The sequence below is a fragment of the Nematostella vectensis genome, chromosome 9 (assembly GCF_932526225.1).
Source record: "Nematostella vectensis chromosome 9, jaNemVect1.1, whole genome shotgun sequence".
NCBI lineage: Eukaryota > Metazoa > Cnidaria > Anthozoa > Actiniaria > Edwardsiidae > Nematostella > Nematostella vectensis.
The window spans coordinates 1,011,395-1,029,676 of NC_064042.1; the positions used below are offsets into that span (position 1 = coordinate 1,011,395).

Here is an 18,282-nt window from a genome sequence, read left to right on the forward strand (position 1 = left end):
GCCTGCGTAGCGGCTTAAGGGGAGGGGAGACGCAGGCCACCTTCTGCTGTTGTGGCTACAGGTGCTGATGGGGGGACTTGTGCTTTGCCCTTGTTATTTTTAAGTACAAAATTATGGTTTTTTTGGACATGTATCTTGAGCCTTTGCTATTTTTGTAGGTGCTCCATGGCGCAATGATTTTTTTCTATTTTCTTCTGTGCGGACCTCCCATTCGGTTGTGGTAGTTCTTCTAAGGCCCCTGTCTACGGGTGTGGATGGGTTATGGTGTAACGAATGCGGGGATAACTCAAAGTTGATATCACAGAAGAGACAATACATTTTGAGTCGTGTTTATTTCACACCAGACATGAAGATAATAGTGCATTTGCAGCATAGCTATAAAAGGATGTATATAATTAGCCTATATATTTGTTGGTAGCCCTACAAAATCATTATGTCCATCAAACAATTCGTCAAAGTAAAAAAAAGTAACTGTAAAAAGATAAGAAACCTTTTTTATAAAATCGTTTAGCTGCACGTTGTTCTTTGTTTTCTTGGTTAGAAAAAGCACTAGATGTGCCAATCTTCTTAAGATTCCGGCTTTTTAAATAGTTTTATATACTTATTCGTGCATATTTAGTCCTATCTAAGAGGTGAAACACCGATATTATTATACTTTTTGAACATGACATCAACGACTGCCCCTCCACCGTTCTCAGCGACTTCTGGCTATGCACCTGCAAGATTTGCAGGTTCATAGCCAGAAGTCACTGAGAAGGCATTGACACTGAGGCCATACCAATGAATTCTCAGTGGTATGGCCTCAGTGTCAATGCCTTCTCAGTGGTATGGCCGAATATCATTTTCTAGTGAGGAAGTGAATGGTTGGAGTATAAACTCGGCTCGCTATGTTCACTATGTAAAATAAAGTTTTCAGTTATTCTTTGCCTGTTCCTGAGTATAAGCTCTAGGTATTTTTATTGAACTAGTTTTGAATTTATAGCAGTTGTCACATGTTGTGGTGTCCAGTGGCGGATCCAGAATTTCAAAATGATCTTACATACTTCACGCTGAATTGGATTTGTTGCGACAGCAAAGTCAAGCAGGCAAAGGCACATGGACAGTACCTCCCGTCCCACAGACATTTATTTTTTTCATACAAAGTGACTTTTCATTTTTTTTTTTTTTTTACTCTTAAAGGGAGGTGGATATCTACCCAATCCACCCCCCCCCCCCCACCTGTATCCGCCCCTGGGTATGGTTTCCCTTTGCTAGCGAATTGCGAATATTTACAACAAGTGTTCCATGCAACACCTTTGGTATACCTTGGGAAGTTTGAAAAAGTTTTAAGAAAACGCAACCTAGTAAAAACATAAAAAAAACCTTTAACAATAGACTATTATTGTGAACCCAAGACTGCTTTTTGGATATAAAATGGCCGTGCCCTAATGCACTTTTCTTTTATGTGTATTACACAAATATGATGGTACCCCCATTATGTGTATTATACAAATGATGGTACACCAATTATGTGTATTATACAAATATGATGGTACCCCCATTATGTGTATTATACAAATATGATGGTACCCTCATTATGTGTATTATACAAATATGATGGTACCCCCATTATGTGTATTATACAAATATGATGGTACCCCCATTATGTGTATTATACAAATATGATGGTACCCCCATTATGTGTATTATACAAATATGATGGTACCCAAATTATGTGTATTATACAAATATGATGGTACCCCCATTATGTGTATTATACAAATATGATGGTACACCAGTTAAGTATTGGAAGAGAATTGTATAAATTGTCAATAGTAGTAATATTTAAGATGTTATTATGAACATAATTTGAATTTGCATTTTAGAACACGTCACTCTAAACAAAGCAATATTCCTATCTTAGCCTCGGCATGTTTCTGTTCTTAGAATTTGGGCAAATCTCGGTAAGGACGTTCTTATAAAAAGGTTCTTATAAAAGAAAACAGTGTGCTAAAAATGGTATATAAAAAAAAATAAAAAATACAAAGAAACTCAAAGAGACTGCGAGACTGTAGAAAGTGCCGGTATGAATGCATGGTATACCTGTGCAAAATAGCCACCCAAAATTATGGCGTGAAATTATACAAAAATTCCTATTCTACATAATACACAATAATTATACAAGCTAAATGCTAATATCTACACTTCAAAACTTTGTCCCTGACGTTTCGTTGATCAGCGAACGACGACGTATCGACTGGTTAACAGCCTTAGCTGGATTTGAACATGTCGCAAAGCATCCTTTCGATAGGGACATTATCCAAGGTACCACGAAAGAACAAGTCCTCAATCATCTTAGGGCTGACGGTCTTTAATGACGGTAGCATGAGGAGTAGTTTACCGAAGCGCACCTGTTGGTCGGGGTACTGGGAACGACAGTACTCGCCGAGCATGGACTGGGCCTGGTCTTGTAGTCGCTCAACTAGCTGTGGTGCTCGAAGTCCGCGTAAGTCTGGGGAGATAATTACACATTTATTATTTGTAATGAAATAAGGAAATCTTGGACTTGAACAAGTTTCATTAGGTTATAATCCTTACTAAAATTATCAAAACATAACATAAAAATATTTATGTTTTTACTGATCAAAAGGTTATTTTTATAGGCTTTGCTTTTTTAGGTATATTCTTGTGATACGTTTTCGATAAGACTTTTTCCCAACAACACAACTTTTATTGTTTTTACAACGTATATTCTTGTAATACATTTTTGATAAGCCTTTTTTCCCCAATAACACAACTTTCGTTGTTTTTTTGTTTTCGGTTACCTTTTGTGTCGTCGCGCCGCATGGCACAGTGAAGTTTTTTTACATGTGATGCTGAGCTATTATAATGCTAAACATTTACCAGTAAAAACATTAAAACAACTACCGGCCATGTTCAACAATAGAAGAGAGAGCTTTTTGTAGAATGTTATACAATTCTCTTTTTCCTTAACTTACTGGAAAAAAGGGTAATACTAAAAGAAAAATAGCTCGGGAAAGTTTTAAAAAGTTTTTAAAGACTTGGCGATTGAGATTATTCGCAATAAGGCAGAAAATAGGAAAATATCTTCTACTCCTAGTGGCGTAATTTATCCACTGCAAAGCAATGTGTATTATGATCGACCATCATTTGACTAAGACTCTCACTGAGAAAGTTTTAAAGAAAGTTGTTAAATACATCGCCGCGATGTATGGTGATAGTATCATCAGTCTGCATCAGTCACGTTCTCCAGTAAAAAAAAATGATTTTTTGTTCTAATGGCTTAGATTGTCACCCGCAATGCAATGAGTATTTGTCCGCTCCTAGCTACCACGCGTATCGTTTACTGATGTTTAGGTATTAAAGGTCTGGGACCAACGTTATCTTATGAAGATATGATTATAAATCCCGTTGACATCTTGTCTTTGAGTGGTCCACGAGGCGCCCAATGAGCGGGTACCAGCGGTCGCTGTGCCATTTGTAAAGCTCAAAGACCAAAAGCTTAAAAGACGGACAGGTCACTGACAGACAAAACAACAGATTAACACGGGTGGTAGCGGGCTACCTGACATCGCGACTAAATGATCTTTTATCATGGATTTTAAAGGGGACCCTTTGTAGTCTCGCGCCTGAATTGATTGCGTTGTAAATGGGGGTTTAAAAGCATGTAATTGCCTTTCGCGACCTGTCGTGATACTGCTCATTTGTTTTTAGTGGAATGTAGACCTCTTAGGTGTCATACGAGTTGTCTGGGATACGGTCTGTTCGGCTCCACGTGCAAGGACCGTGCACAAAGGACACAGACATGAAAAGTCGTAATCAGTTGAAAGTTTCAATTCATCTTTAAAGCAGTTCATTTGTTCACTTAATTACAAAGCTTTCCTCCTGAACCCCTGTGCAAACAGCGCCATCACCAGATAACATTGCAGGCAAAGTCTCGCTCTAATGACCACAAGACATAGGACATGGCTTGACAATTCTCGGCACGGCAGTTTCAAAATATTGGATTAATTGAATGCCAATTTACTACTGTGTGCATGGCGATTAGAAATATATCTTTCGATAATTATCTTTAGTATATAAAACTCAGGAAACTCGCAAGAACAAGCGATTTGATTGGTTGAGAAACTCGGGATAAAATGCAATATACACCTCCTAGGTGGATATTTTTCTGCGCACCGAAATCAAGCAAAATGGCGGGTGTTACAGTGGATTTGCAAGTGTTTCCGAAAAGAAAATTGCTCTAAAGCTCGTTTTACATATGAAAATAATTATACCATTTCCATTTCGGCGGAGGGTGGCTTTAAAAAATATCTACCTCGAACCGTCGGCTCTCTGGAGCTATTTCGCCACTATCCACCTCAATGGAAATTGTATAATTGTTTATTATTCACGCATAGTGAACTTAATCGCTTTCATTGATTTAGTTATCGAAAGCGGATCGCAATAATTTCAACATTACATGGGGGCTTTGGTTTTGACCATGAATTTAACCCCACAAGTAGGCCGGCAATTTATTTACAGTATAAGAACTGGCTCCATACTCGGGTTCGCTGTGGTAACCGAACACAGGAAACCCACAACTTTAGGCACATCGATCAGATTACCCCTGTTTGTTGCTTGGGACAGAAAAGGAATGTGCACTTTATGAATAGTTTATTATTGCTTGCATTCTATACTGGTGGCTCACCTGGCTTAAAGAGGACGATCGCCTTCAGACATGCGTACTCCGTAGAGTCAATCTGCAGTCGTTTGAACCTCGTGACGATGTTCTGTAGCAAGCGGATGTCCGCCATTCCCGCAACAATACGATCAGTTGGCGCCTTATCTACCTGCAGTCCTGCTGCAGACAGAAGTGGGCCCATATCCAGTGGGAGCGAGAACTGTGCGGAGCTCAATACGAACAGCTCGCTCCAGCCCTCCTCTAGAAGTATTGCCTGGTCGCGGAATGGTAAGTCCAGGAAGGTAGGGATGTTCCTGGCCCACGTGACAGACATGTACAATAGCTGGACAGCGGACTCGTAAATCGAGTCCTGGGGGGCGGTCTGGTACCCCGTAGGGAAGGTCCACCCTGGACACATGTCAGTACTCCTCTGTGTTGGGACCCCGTCCGGTCGGTCTTCTTTGTTCAAGTCCTTCTTCCCATCCTGATTTTCTTTCGTATCTATGAGACTTGCGATAGACATGAAGCTGTGCTTCTTAGAAGAATCAGGTGACCGGTTGTTGTTCTGTCCGTGATATGGAGGTGATGATGGCGGTGTACTGCCGCTGTCCGACTGTGGGCTGCGCGTAGGCTCAGATTCTGTTTTCAGCTTTGATTCAGTGTTGTCTTGTAAAGGCAGTGTTTGGCACATAGGGTGGGGAGCGAGGGGGAGATTGTCGCGAATGGGCTCACAGAAGGTGTGGCTCACGATAGTGGTGGTGGAGGTTGCTCTCGGGAGGATCTGCGCGGAGCGTGGCGCCCTCTCGTGTTGGACCGCTAAAACAGACAATGTGAGAAATGAGAATCTCGCCACAAAACTCTAAAAAAAGACAAGATTTCTTGCACGCTAAGCTAGCATCACCCTTTAGGAACAGAGGCCAACTGTATGGTATTTTACTGAAGTTTACTCCTATGCTATATATATCGCCAAACTCGTGAGTGCGGTGGTCTATTGACTACCTTGGGCGCCTTGTAACTCCCAGGCTTCTATAACCAGGGTCATCTAAGTGTTCTTTAGGCACTATGCAAGCGCCCCGTATTTTATTGCAGGAGGTAGGCATTTACAGTCTTGAATAAGCAAGCAACAAGGACTTAAAGATGACCTAGGTCTGAACATTTTTTTAACAGTCTTTGTAGTTTTAATTCTGAATACGGACTTTTAATATTCTTGTAAAAGCTATATAATATCTTTATCCTTTGCGGACTTACTAAGCTGTAACAGTGCAATACAATGTTTATTGTTTGATTATTTTGTAATAGCAGCACTATTTATGTCACGCGACCTATGAGTTATTTATTTCACGGACCCTTTTTTACCTGAGGGTTACTTATTTTTAATTTGGCGACTTTCTGAAAGCGAGTTTATTGTTTTTTGTTGTTATTTAAGTACCGATTAATCGTGTCGAGCCCCATATATCTGTTCTTGCCTTTTCCCCAGCCTTAAAAACATCCCTTTAAGTTTCATATCTTTCTGTGTTCTAATCCTAACACCGCACCCACGAATCATCAGACCTCAGTGTCTCCTGTCACCTCCTCGTGAAATATGGCCTGGCTGCAGGTGGATATAGCTAACAAAATGATCCTAAGAGTACCTGCAAGATTCTGATCAGATTTTGCATATTCACACCAAGTACCCGCCATTCTTGCCTATAGCAAAATTTGCGTCCAGCTGAGCTCGCAAAAAAAAAAAAAAAAACTATAAAAACCCTAATTAGTTAAATGCGAAAAGCGAGACTTTGGTGAAAAATATTTGCCTATTTTCCTGGATGTTATTTTCTTTTTTTTTTTTTTAGACACGAAATTTCTTGAAGACTAGCCAAGTTATCTATAATCTTTTCGCGGCAATCACATCAAATGCTTGAGCTTGCCGTGCCGTCGCGTGTCAGCGAAAAGGTTTAGTGATCATATTTTTGCCCTACAGTAGTTGCAGTGGTTGCTCGAAGTTTCCTCAGAGGTTAACGATTTGCGGAAGCTAAAAGAAATGGCATCGTAGAAAAATGCTCTTAATTCGTAGGGAGAGACTCTGGGGAATAGTAACAAACAAGTTTTTAATTCCGTCTTCACCTCTTCTAGTTCGCCACGGGGGTACGCGGGAAACGAAAACAAGGTGTGCGCCGTCAGAAGAAATATCGCGTCCCACTCGGCAACCTCCCGGGATTTCTTGTTGTAGATGAAGATACCTCTAGCTCGGTTTTTTAGAGGAGAAGAAAATGTTTACCTTCTAATTCAAACGGCGTTGTTTACTGTTAATTAACTCATGGGCAAAGAAGTGTTTTGGTTTTTACTCAAATGAAATTGGCGTCCCTGGGAGTCTAGGTAAAGAAGCCCCTGATAATCATTATCAAACAACTCTGCAAATTTATCCTCGTAACAGAATGAACTCAACCATTTAGAGTAATTAAACGTACTTTTATAACTAAGGTATTTAAGCTAAGTATACAATATCGATCACGCTATAACAGTCCTCATATGAAATTATTTATAAAATCCGTAGTCTTAATCTCTCGCAATTCTCCGTGCATAAAAATACCTAAATTGATCAGCCTTGAAGAGTTGAGAGTCGTGCAGTTGTTAAAGCTATGTTCGTTTACCACTGAATGTTTTTAGTGCCCCGTTAGTGCTAGCTTGATTAGCATGGTATCTATTATTAATGACGGACATGTTGTGGTGTAAGATGCAGCTGCTGTTCTCTCGCTACTGACCCTGGTTTTGTTCTACTCTGGAATAAAACTCAATTTAATCACTGTCAACTGCACAATCGCTGCAGTGTTCCTTGAAATACGACTCAAAACGCCTTTTGTTTGAATTACTATCGATACAATGATCCTATTTAGCCCGTGCAGGAAAAAGAACACATAGAATTCCCCAGAGCATTTTGCTTCTTTGAGAAACTTTTTTTGGCAAAAAAATATAGTTATCAGGCATGCTCACAATTTTGTGTTTCGATACTTTTTCTTCGCTGATTTTACAAGTGCCATTTTATTTGTTTGTTTTTTCTATATCACAACTGAAGCATAAAAAAATCACTAAAATAAATTACTGAAGCATCTCGAAATTGTTAGATTTTGGGATATAACGAAATAATCTAATGTTTTTTTTTTAAGTACTTTAAATAATAAGTATGTGTGAGCGTGTTTGAATTAGCTTGGCGTTTGCTTTTGAATATGGTCTCTCGGTTTTTCAAAAACGGTAACTGATTTCATGGTTCATTTGGTCACAGTAAACTTCATGACCGGGTGACGCCCATAGTTAAAACTGCAAAGAACACTAATTCAACTAACCTTAAGCAGGCATTTTAAAGGAAAGTTTGGAAACTTTGGGGTTGTACGGCTTACCGTCTTTATTCATTTGTACTTCAAAGCATTTCTTGAGCCTACACGCTTGGCACTGGTTCCGTCTGGCTACATCCACAACACACTTGCCCAGTTCTTTGCAGTGATAAGTAAGATTCCTCCGAATACTCCTCTTGAAAAATCCTCTGCAGCCGTCGCAAGTAAAGACACCGTAGTGCTTTCCCGAGGATCTGTCGCCACAAACGCGACACAGCACAAGTGGCTTGCGGTCTGCAAAGAAAGAAAACTTCAAAGTCTTCGCTTGTTCTTTAAACTGACTCCTTATTTCATTAGAGCATAAGCCAATCAAGGATGGATGTGTTATCTTTAGGTAATCTTTAGTGTAAGAGAAGTTTTATTGGTTTATGAGAGGGATGTTTTGAGAAGTGGAATTTGCTCAATGGTGTGACTTCTGTCAGGAAGTTGGACCCAATCACTGCCAAGCTCAATGAGTTCCAATGAAAGAAGATTGGCCTCAAAGAACAAGGAGCAACAACTTTCAATCGCGGGACTATTTCATCAACTCTACACTCTTCCTACAAAAGGCCCGCAGTATTTTACTGCTATTACCCCTGCATTTTATGACCAAATGCACCATTTACTTAAGTATCGCTTTCCTCAATTTCAGCACTTTACGCCTCTGTTATCTGCCTTATTAAAGGGTTATATTATTTCGCTTACACCTCATATATCCAAGCAAGGGTGATTTCTATTATTCTAAAATGATTGTCGAGGAATTCGAAACTCCCCCGGCCCCGAGAGTTCCTGCAGACGTTTTGTTCTTCTCACGTGTTTAAGGGTTGCGCAGTTAAATGGTTTTACTCACCGACTGTCAATCCCTCATCTGAATTCCCAACGACCCCCATATCCATCATGAGACCTGAAAAAAACCTCCTGGATTCTGCGTTATGCCGCCAGCTTTAGTATAAAGGCAGCTTGCTTGATAACAAGCAGCTTATTGCAACGCCAGATACGGTAATTAGGGGTAGAGCTTAAAGTATCGAGCAAAGCCTTGAATCGAACAGGTGCGCGTGAATCGGGCGCTCTGATTGGACCAGCTATTCTTAAATGTGACACCCTAACGTTCTGATTGGCTGATTTAGTGATCTTCACGGCAGCTAAATGGCTTCCTGATATTGCATCAAGTTAAATTTGCAAAATTCTCTACTCGCAATTTTTTCTAAAATTTTATCTGATTTTTTAAATTTGTATTATCTCTTGTCCTTGTTCTTGCCGATGTTAGGTAAAAGGGTGGGATTCCCTGAAGATGATAGAATGTGCTAATTGTGGTTGTGTGTTGACGCGGTCGGGGCGTGAACATTACCCTGTTACTATTTTGGCAACGGTTCATCCCAACTTGTCGACCATTCGACCAGAGGCATGACCACAAAGCCAAAGATTCTACTTAGATTCTAAGCCAAACCTGTGAACACATATAACAAGTAGGAAAAAACACTAACATTACGCTACGCTTAGACCGCGCTTCGCTATTACCCCGGAACTAACAGGCATTACTATTTGGCGTTTAATTTGGTTATTACAACAAAGTGCCACAGATGTGAACATGCAATAGCTATGTTCAAATAAACACCGACATCAGTAAGATAATAATATAAAACAATCTGCATATATTGAAAATATAATTAAAACAGTCCCCAGAAGTATTTTTCGACTCAAAATAATCGAATTCTAAACGTTAATATATAAAAGACGAGATGTCGCATGTCTTGCATACAAATAGAAAAACTTTGTACTTCATAGTCTATCTTTACTTTAAAAAATCTACCTATTTTAAACGCAATAAGTTGTGCACTTTCAAGAAATTCAAATGGAATAAGTATCCCGATTGAGCTTGTGAGCGAAGTTCCTAACTGGTTGTTTGGCTCTAGATTGACCCTTGCGTCTCTAAGTATACATGAGGATTGCTTGGCCGTCTGGGTTGTCTCTAAGTGGTAGAATTTTATCTAGCGTCTCTAAGAGGTAGAACTTGGTTGCTTAGCACTGAATAAAGATTAAGGAAGCGAAAAAGATTTGCTCAATGTCTAGATGTCGCGTGTGGTAACAGTAACTTTTAGTTTTTAGGCTCTAGATCCTTCTAGATGAGCTTAACGGTATCTTTGCTAGCGCCGCTCATCACGTGTCAAATGCACCTGTAATTGCCAGTAACGCGCATGCGGCAATTGTACCTGTTCTGCCACCCTGAAGTTTAAACCCTCAGACTTTAAACACAAATCGTCCATACTGTCACGTAATAAAGTCAAAATCTTTGCAAGGCGTTCTCCTGCGACGAATAAAATGTTTGCATTATTGTCCACTTTTGTGAAGGTTTATAAACTGAGTTTGATTAAAGTGATAGGTTTTTAAAGGCTCTAATACAGAGCTCGATTTGCATGAACTCCGTGATCGAATCGTGATTGCCGTGTTGTGACCTTTATGCCAAAATGCGTAGTACAGCGTACTAAAGTCTTACTATACATAGATAACCGTGTCATTACCATCCCAATATAATAGGCTTCGATCCAGGGTTCCCTGAATTGGAGGAAAGGGGGATTACAGATCTTGGTGGGTAAAGTTTATTTCTTCGTTTCTACAAAAATCTCCCCGCTTCTCCCGTGCCTCCCCCTAGATCGGTATCATTCCATGTCGTCGGTTTTTCATGCCTCTAGAAACTGCCTTCTGCATTACAGATATGAAGTTGGATCTGAATTTGTAGTTGCGAATAAGAATCTTATTCCACAAGCATTTATAAGATAGTATTGCAAGGATTTTTTTGCATTTCTTTATCCTGAAAGAGGGAGGAATTTTTCTATGGGTATGATGTGTTAACTTGGTCTAGCGTCAATAGAGTGACACTCATTACGCTTTTAATAACAGAAAGACCTTCTTGTAGTACCTTAAGCAATATTAGAAAACTCAAAGAACAAGACTGTACTCTAAAGTGGACCCTGTTGTTACCATTTCAGCCGTTTTCCTCCAAACAACGACGTGAAAACTCACGTTTCACGGTCTAGCGAGGACGGAGAGGTGTGCAGTGAACCGGACTATTATTCGATACGGGGGAAAATGTAGGCCTTCCCTAGAACAAAGGATCAAACTATTTTCATTTATTCAGATAAATTTATAAAATAAGATATAAATAAAAAGTATGAAGGTCTTTACAACGGATCAAATGATATTAATTTATTTAGATAAATTTATAAAATAAAATAAAAATAAAAAGTATGTAGGCCTTCCCTTCTACAACGGATCAAACTATATTCATTTTTTCAGATAAGTTTATAAAATAAGATATACATAAAAAATAATTTAGGCCTTTCCTATTACAACGGATCAAACTATATTCATTCATTCAAATAAATTTATAAAATAAGATATAAATAAAAAGTATGGAGGTCTTTACAACGGATCAAATGATATTCATTTAATCAGATAAATTTATAAAATAAGATATAAATAAACTCGGTAACAGTGTGACAAAGATGCGTCATAACCCTCCATGCGCACCCCCCCTTTTTGCTTGTCTTAAATCAGGAAAAAACTGCTTATTCAGCATAACACTTAAGAGCAAAAGAGAAATAGAGTGTTGTTGTTTTATGTCATACGTCGGCAGGTTCTGCATCAGTACGGAATATATGCAACTGGAAAACAGCATAGCAATACTGTACCACTCAATCATACAAAACTATGCGAAGAAAGTCCTCTGTGTTTAATAACAGTCACACAGCTATCACATATTACTCTTTCGTTCATCAGTTCCTCTTTGGCCTCCAGACACTGACAGTCAGCGGTGAATTGAAGAATAGCCAAGCTTGAGACGCAAATAAATCTTGATGCGCGCGCACCCATAGGCAAATCGTCGCTGCTCGCCTGGCCTCATGTACCAAATTGATGTTTATGTCACGAAAAACATATCAAAAGTCTTCTTCCGTGATTCGCCTGCTATTCCTCAGCTTTTGTCTGAGTTCATTCACCACCATTTTCTCGCGGTACATCTGCTCCGCCCTGTTTTCGTCGCTGATATTCGCCGCCTGTCGGAATGACGCTTCACGGGATACGGCCACGCGCGATATGGACGCTGGGAGCTCATATTCCAGGCTCCTCAAATCGAGGTAGATATCTCTGGGGTTGAGACTAGCCTCGTTTCCATTTTCGTCTTTTGGCTCGTACACAGTCAGTGGGACTACCTGTGGTGGGGAGCTCGCGAATTCTGGCGATTCGGAGATTCTGACCCTCGGGACGGCCCGCGGGATTCGTAGATCACGTGTGAAGGTGGGTGAGAAGTTCTCATAAGCGTTGATTTCTTGTGGGTGGAGCTGGTCGATGATGCCGACAGGATAAATATCGAATAAGCCGTCAGAGTTGCGTCTCTCTTCAATACCGATAGCACTGCAACCCCCGGGATAGAGAAATTAAATTAATTAGTATAAAAACACACACAGTATAGAAACACACATTGGTGTATTGAGCCGCTGATTGCTGATAATTACTTCATGTTGTAACCGCGACCCTGACATACAATATTGTAGAGTCACTGGCAGCCGCCATTTTGTCATGTAAAAACATGCGACGAGGTGTTGTAGGCGGCTGGTAGCGCTTGTTGCTTGTTGACACTGATGAAGAGGCAGCAACCTCGAAACGTCTGTTAATAGGTATATTTTTAGCGTCATTCAAACCTGCTTGGGCACTTTGTCATCCCAGCTAAATACCAAGTGTGAGAAAGCATCCATTTCCATCGGGATTTGAGGAATCTATAATCGCGATATTTTCGAGCAAATTTTGTAAAATAGGTATGGAGGTTTATTTTTTCCATGTTATTTCACTGAATTTGTCTCTCCAATAAAAATGATGCTTAACGCAGGTGTTGTCTGGCTACATGGACGTGAGCTGGATTCCCCTTCCCAGATTGTAACCGCTGACTCACCGATCGTGGCCGTGGCCCTTCTTCCTGATGACGCACACGTAGATAACCAGTGTAACCATGGCAACAACGATGATACCAGCCGCTGTCCATACTATCACCACCCATAAGGGTACCCCAAGACCTGATGGGAAGATACCGGACGTCACGTGACAATACCTTAATGACCCACCCATAAGGGTACCCCCAAGTGCTGATGGGAAGATACAGGACGTCACGTGACAAGAACTTAATGACCCACCCATAAGGGTACCCCCAAGTGCTGATGGGAAGATACAGGACGTCACATGACAAGACCTTGAAGACCCACCCATAAGGGTACCCCAAGTGCTGATGGGAAGGTACAGGGCGTCACGTGTCAAGGCCTTAATGAACCACCCATAATGGGACCCCCAAGTGCTGATAGGGAGGTACAGGGCGTCACGTGGCAAGGCAACTCCTTTTACTGAAAAAATGAATTTTTGGACCCCCGTTTAGGAACCTTAAAGTCTCTTATCCACTTTCTATGACTAACCGCCCCTCCTCCTTCTCACCCAGCTTTCTTTACGACAATGAACTGTCCCTAAACTAGAAAAAGAAAATTTGAAAGTCGGAAAACATGCAACTACTTTTCATCTAACCGCCAAATGTATAATCTGAGTGAAAAGGTAATGAGGGGTTTTAGGTGGGTCTAGGATGAATCGCAAGGGACGCCTACGTGTAGCCTTACCCAAATCGTAGTATGACCTCGTAGGGGATGTCTCGTCAGACATAAAACCTTCGAAAGACCAGATATCCATAAGTTATTTCTACATTATATCAATCAGTGATTCCAGCAAATAGATAACTATCATGCTACCCTAGGTACATACCAAAGGCTCCAAGCTCCACTTCAAGCGGCGACAACGACGGAGCGAAGCACGCTCAGTCGTTGTCGCCGCTTCGCGGCTTTTTGAAGTTAAGCTTGGAGCCTCTGATACCCATAGGGTACAATCATGCATGCTATTTCCGCATTTGGCGCATTTACAGTAAATTTGTTTTTTCGGATAATGCCTCAACTAATTTAAAAAAAACTAAGAGCCTTGGATAATCTTTGCAACGGCAGGTCTACAGTTGAGGGGAAGGAAAGGGGGTCAATATCTTGACTATTCTTTGTCTTCGAAAACCCTTCACGCACGGACGTTAATAACCGCAATAGGGCCGTAATAGGGCCGAACACGCTTCTGGTGAATTCTTTAGGACTAGCAGTTGATAGACCTGAAGAAACCCCTCCCTTTACAAATACGTATACAACACTCCAACCCAAGCCCCTCCCCCCACCCTGCCCATTTCCCCTTTCTTTATAAATCCCCCTTCAAAAGAGAAATAAAAAATCTCACTATCGTATCTTGAGGTGACTATAGCATTGTGAAATGACCAAGATAAGAGAGCTGTGCATGAGTGCTAGTTTCATTTAGACCCCTATGGTTTTTAATGGCTTAAAGTGAGGGATCATTACAACAGAGGTGCTGGCATTTCGTGGAGGTTGTGGTGCCCACATTGATTGGATTGTGTCTGTGGTTTTAGATTATGATCGCGGAGAAATCCCAGACGAAATACTCAATAAGCAAGACACTTTGTCGGTAGCTTATTCTGTGAGTGGTGACTAATATTTTCCTGAGGCTTATATTTAATTCTTAATGCTTTTTTTAAAGGTATAGGAAGTACTAGATGCTAAGCCGGTTTTGATGGCAAACGGTTGTTATTTCTATTTCTGCATGCTTTCAGAACGTCGACGAGCTCCAACACTCGAATAGCGATCAAGCGCTAATAACTAGCTAAAAGCATGCTCTTTGTATCTTGACAAAAAATGATATCCGAATTTCCAAATCAATTGCTGGCATGACACCTAATGCCGCACGAACGCGTCTAAATATTTGAGAAAATGCCAAACTGTATGAGGAGAGACAAATTGCTTGTACGTTAATAGGCGAGATACCATGGAAATTATCACATACCTTATAAGCAAAGGATAACAAAAAAAGGAGCTACGTATGCGTAATTACCCACTGTTCGTTTGGATAAAAAGATAATTGTGACTTTGAAACACTCTGTAATCTTCGCTGATTAATTGAGCACGATAACCGTATGGTTGCTATCGAAACACATCATTATTTACTTTCTGTATTTAGTAATATTCTATTTATTAACATTCTGTATTTAGTAATATTCTGCGTCTTGTTTATGCTCTTTGTGAGAGTGTGTAGCCTAGAAATATTCGCTTTTCAATTAGTCCTTATCCTCCGATTCGTTAACATTCATTGCACAATGCAAAGCTTACTTCGGCTAGATAACATATAATATATTAGTCAGCTTGAAAACAGTTTCCTTTCACAGGCTCGGGATTAACTCTTAATGTCGAATATCGCCTCGCACATTCATCGCGCATTTGGCGTCATACAAATTATTCTGCGCTATCACTCGACCAGAAATTGATATGGCCAAAACGCACCTCCTAGAAATAGATATGAGCTTTGCATAGACACCGGCGAAGATATTATTATTATTTTCTTTACGACCTTTTTTAAAACCATTATTCAAGGATTTAAATTTGCACTATAAGGTGTTTTCGAACTATTGAAATGATATCACCAATTTTATTGAATTTAATAAATAGAAATACAAAATTCCTACCTTGTAAATTCCAAGCTACATTAACAATGGTAGAAGCTTTTTTTGTTGAAACATAGGCAAATAAACTTAGTCAGGTTTAACTTACCGCACGATTGGATTACTATTTCTCGCTATCAGTCAACGCAGCTAATTCTCTCAACATCGTTTCCCTCTCATCAATTCCTTGAACTCTCAAATGTGTTTACTTGCGATGCAATTCCGTCAAATGAGATGAACAAAACAGCTATACGAGAGAAGAGAGTGACGGGGAAATCTCTCTAGGAGTCTGGGGCGACGTACAGACCCAAGGAACTAGACGGAGAGGCAGCCAATGAGTAATGAATCTGTGGCTAACTGGAAATATAGATCTAGCAGAGTTTGTCTCGAGTGAGTTACGATCAGAGGCGCTACAACCGGAAACACGCCATTCATAACGTACTGGTGACAGGTGTCTACCGCTAGGGCCTGGGTACAAGCACACTCGGCCTGGCGCTAAGTATCCATGGCAACAGAACGCCGATCTTCGCCCTCCCATTTTAACTTTCGCATTCTTTTTTTCTGGTTGAACAAAATAAATGAGACCGGGGTTTTCTAGCCTCTTCATTTCTTCGAAATGTGATTGCAGCAGCAGAAAAACATTGCCATCGTTTGGCTGAAGTGCTTCCGCTCTGTACGAGTTTAGGTTTTGAGCCCACAGGCGACACGCTAATAATTTGAAGCCAGAAAAAAGTCATGTTGTGAAGCAGAGTGGGCGGTCATTAGCTTTACAAGTATTGAGAACGGCAAGATCTTAAAATACAAGTTAAACATTTCAAAACTTCACGAGTTTCAATGTTGTGATTACTAAATTAGTAAAGCGAGCATAATGTATGAGATTTGAGCCTGTGTCGATTTCAATAAATAACAATGATTGTATACAACAATGGTGTATAATTGTTCAAAACCGATGACATTAGCACAAAAAACTTTTTTAGAGTGTAAGTCTCGTTGAATTAAAAATGCATAATTTTAGAGCTATAATTAATTTGAGACTCCAAAAAAATTTCTAAAAAGAAGACTTTCCATTAGGTGCAACCGTTAAATGTTTCAAATGCAAAATAAAATTTATATATATAACAGATATGTTTCTATCTACTGGCACTGTTTATAGAGATCCTTTTTAGCTTCTAGATGGTTTTAACAGGAATATTACTCTAGCTCAGTTGCGTTTCTCTCTTCTTCCAATATAAAGTAGGCTTATAAATGTTCACCAATGAGAGCACGCTTCTGTTTCATTGTTTTCGCCAAGGAGGTAGACATTTCCATGTTTTCACTTACTCAGATTTGTATCAAAGAAACACGTGGATCTGATTGGTCAACATTTTGGCCAAGTATAACTAATGAAGGGGAAGAAAGTAGAAAGGACGAATTAATGATAAAAACGTTGCCTCAGAGAATTGCATGCCCTTCTAAGTCAATTACATTTGGCGTTAATTATGATAGATGTAGACACCAGTCAATAAAACTAACATTATGAATAAGATAGCAGGAAGGCATTAACCGCCCAAGGCTATAAATGACGTTGAACCGTTGTTTTCGTTTTGCGTATAAGATAGAATAACAAAACGAATTCAGGGAGAATAAGATAAAGCTAGATTAAAATCTCTATCCTGTTATTGCATTTTTGGCTAGAGGGTGTTGCTTTAACGTTTTTTTCTTTTTTAATGGATTCCATAAAAGTTTCATTGAACAGCAGGATGGATTAAAAATAGGCTAAGTGGATCACTCCCCTGAATCCTATTTGTGGCCTACCACTCCTATTTCCAAGGACTACAAGAATTTGGTTTCAGCTAAAACCAAAGCATGATAACTTTCTTTTCAAACCATGTTCGATATCATAAAAGTTCAGTCTCCGTGAAGCTTGACAAGGGGCAACATCTATTGTTATGACACAGTGGATAGCCATACCTACAGCGGAAGTTAAAGATCACTAATCGGCTACACATTTGTTATTCTTTTTCTTTAATATTTAAAGACAATTTTTCAGTAAAATTTTAAAATAACATTTTGAAAATGAATCTTTATGCTTTACATTTGCCATATTTAATCTAAAATATTATAATATTTTTAGTATATAACGAAGGTTCGTGTGGCCTTCTAAAATGGCTGCCACGAAAAAGGAAAACAAAATTACCCGCGAGTTTAATGCACTGTCCTTATAAGACGATGAACAAAAAAAAAACGAATGACAGTTTTTTTTGCGGAAGCATTTTTACCTTAAGACGACCTCCGATTATGTTGCTCGTAAAAGAAAGTCGTTTGAGCCTTGTCAAGTTATAAAGGTATTATTAAAAAGAAACTAAAGCTCCTTAATCCATAAAAATACCGTATACCTTTTTCTTCATCCTCTTGTTGTGAAGACCAATAAGCAAACTTTTACCCGTATCGTTTTGAACCTAATCCGGTTAGCTGCAGTTTTCTGCACAAGCCATCAATCAATTTGGCTTGAAACGCGTACTCTTCAAGCACAGATAGATTTTACCCTCAAAGCATACACACTCAACGCAACTCGACCGACAACATAACTTGTTCCCTGCTTGAAATAACCCTCTCGAATGCCAAACCCTAGGATGCGTTAAACTCATCTATAGCAATCACGATAAACCTACGGAACACGAGGATTTGTCCAATCTTTACCTTCTTTAGACTTCACCTGCAAC

General features: G+C 39.7%; 2 protein-coding genes and 1 long non-coding RNA gene across 3 annotated transcripts; 1 reads left to right on the forward strand and 2 right to left on the reverse strand.

Moving 5' to 3' along the window:
• Window positions 1-315: 315 nt before the first annotated feature.
• LOC5503850 (nuclear receptor subfamily 2 group E member 1) lies at window positions 316-10,984 on the reverse strand. Its single transcript, XM_032372078.2, has 4 exons — window positions 8,861-10,984; window positions 8,038-8,265; window positions 4,691-5,479; window positions 316-2,491 (listed from the first exon to the last, which is right to left on the reverse strand). The coding sequence occupies exons 1-4, from the start codon at window positions 8,907-8,909 to the stop codon at window positions 2,250-2,252; spliced, it is 1,308 nt and encodes a 435-aa protein (XP_032227969.1). The 5' UTR covers window positions 8,910-10,984; the 3' UTR covers window positions 316-2,249.
• Window positions 10,491-11,404, forward strand: LOC125572170. Its single transcript, XR_007313643.1, has 2 exons — window positions 10,491-10,596; window positions 10,998-11,404. It is a non-coding gene; the product is annotated as an uncharacterized LOC125572170 (long non-coding RNA).
• LOC116611658 lies at window positions 11,119-16,032 on the reverse strand. The gene is made up of 4 exons (XM_032372079.2): window positions 15,690-16,032; window positions 13,662-13,709; window positions 12,956-13,076; window positions 11,119-12,420 (listed from the first exon to the last, which is right to left on the reverse strand). The coding sequence occupies exons 2-4, from the start codon at window positions 13,702-13,704 to the stop codon at window positions 11,946-11,948; spliced, it is 639 nt and encodes a 212-aa protein (XP_032227970.1). The 5' UTR covers window positions 13,705-13,709; window positions 15,690-16,032; the 3' UTR covers window positions 11,119-11,945.
• Between the last annotated feature and the right edge of the window lie 2,250 nt (window positions 16,033-18,282).

What these genes read in the sequence shown, in the direction of transcription:
- LOC5503850 (XM_032372078.2), bottom strand. Translation starts at nt 8,909, where the DNA reads ATGATGGATATGGGGGTCGTTGGGAATTCAGATGAGGGATTGACAGTC. An exon ending in AGATGAGGGATTGACAGTCG is followed by an intron (nt 8,266 to 8,860) that starts GTGAGTAAAACC and finishes CTTTCTTTGCAG; the next exon opens with ACCGCAAGCCACTTGTGCTG. An exon ending in AGTACAAATGAATAAAGACG is followed by an intron (nt 5,480 to 8,037) that starts GTAAGCCGTACA and finishes TGTCTGTTTTAG; the next exon opens with CGGTCCAACACGAGAGGGCG.
- LOC116611658 (XM_032372079.2), bottom strand. Translation starts at nt 13,704, where the DNA reads ATGTCTGACGAGACATCCCCTACGAGGTCATACTACGATTTGG. An exon ending in GAGGTCATACTACGATTTGG is followed by an intron (nt 13,077 to 13,661) that starts GTAAGGCTACAC and finishes TCTTCCCATCAG; the next exon opens with GTCTTGGGGTACCCTTATGG. An exon ending in AAGGGCCACGGCCACGATCG is followed by an intron (nt 12,421 to 12,955) that starts GTGAGTCAGCGG and finishes CGGGGGTTGCAG; the next exon opens with TGCTATCGGTATTGAAGAGA.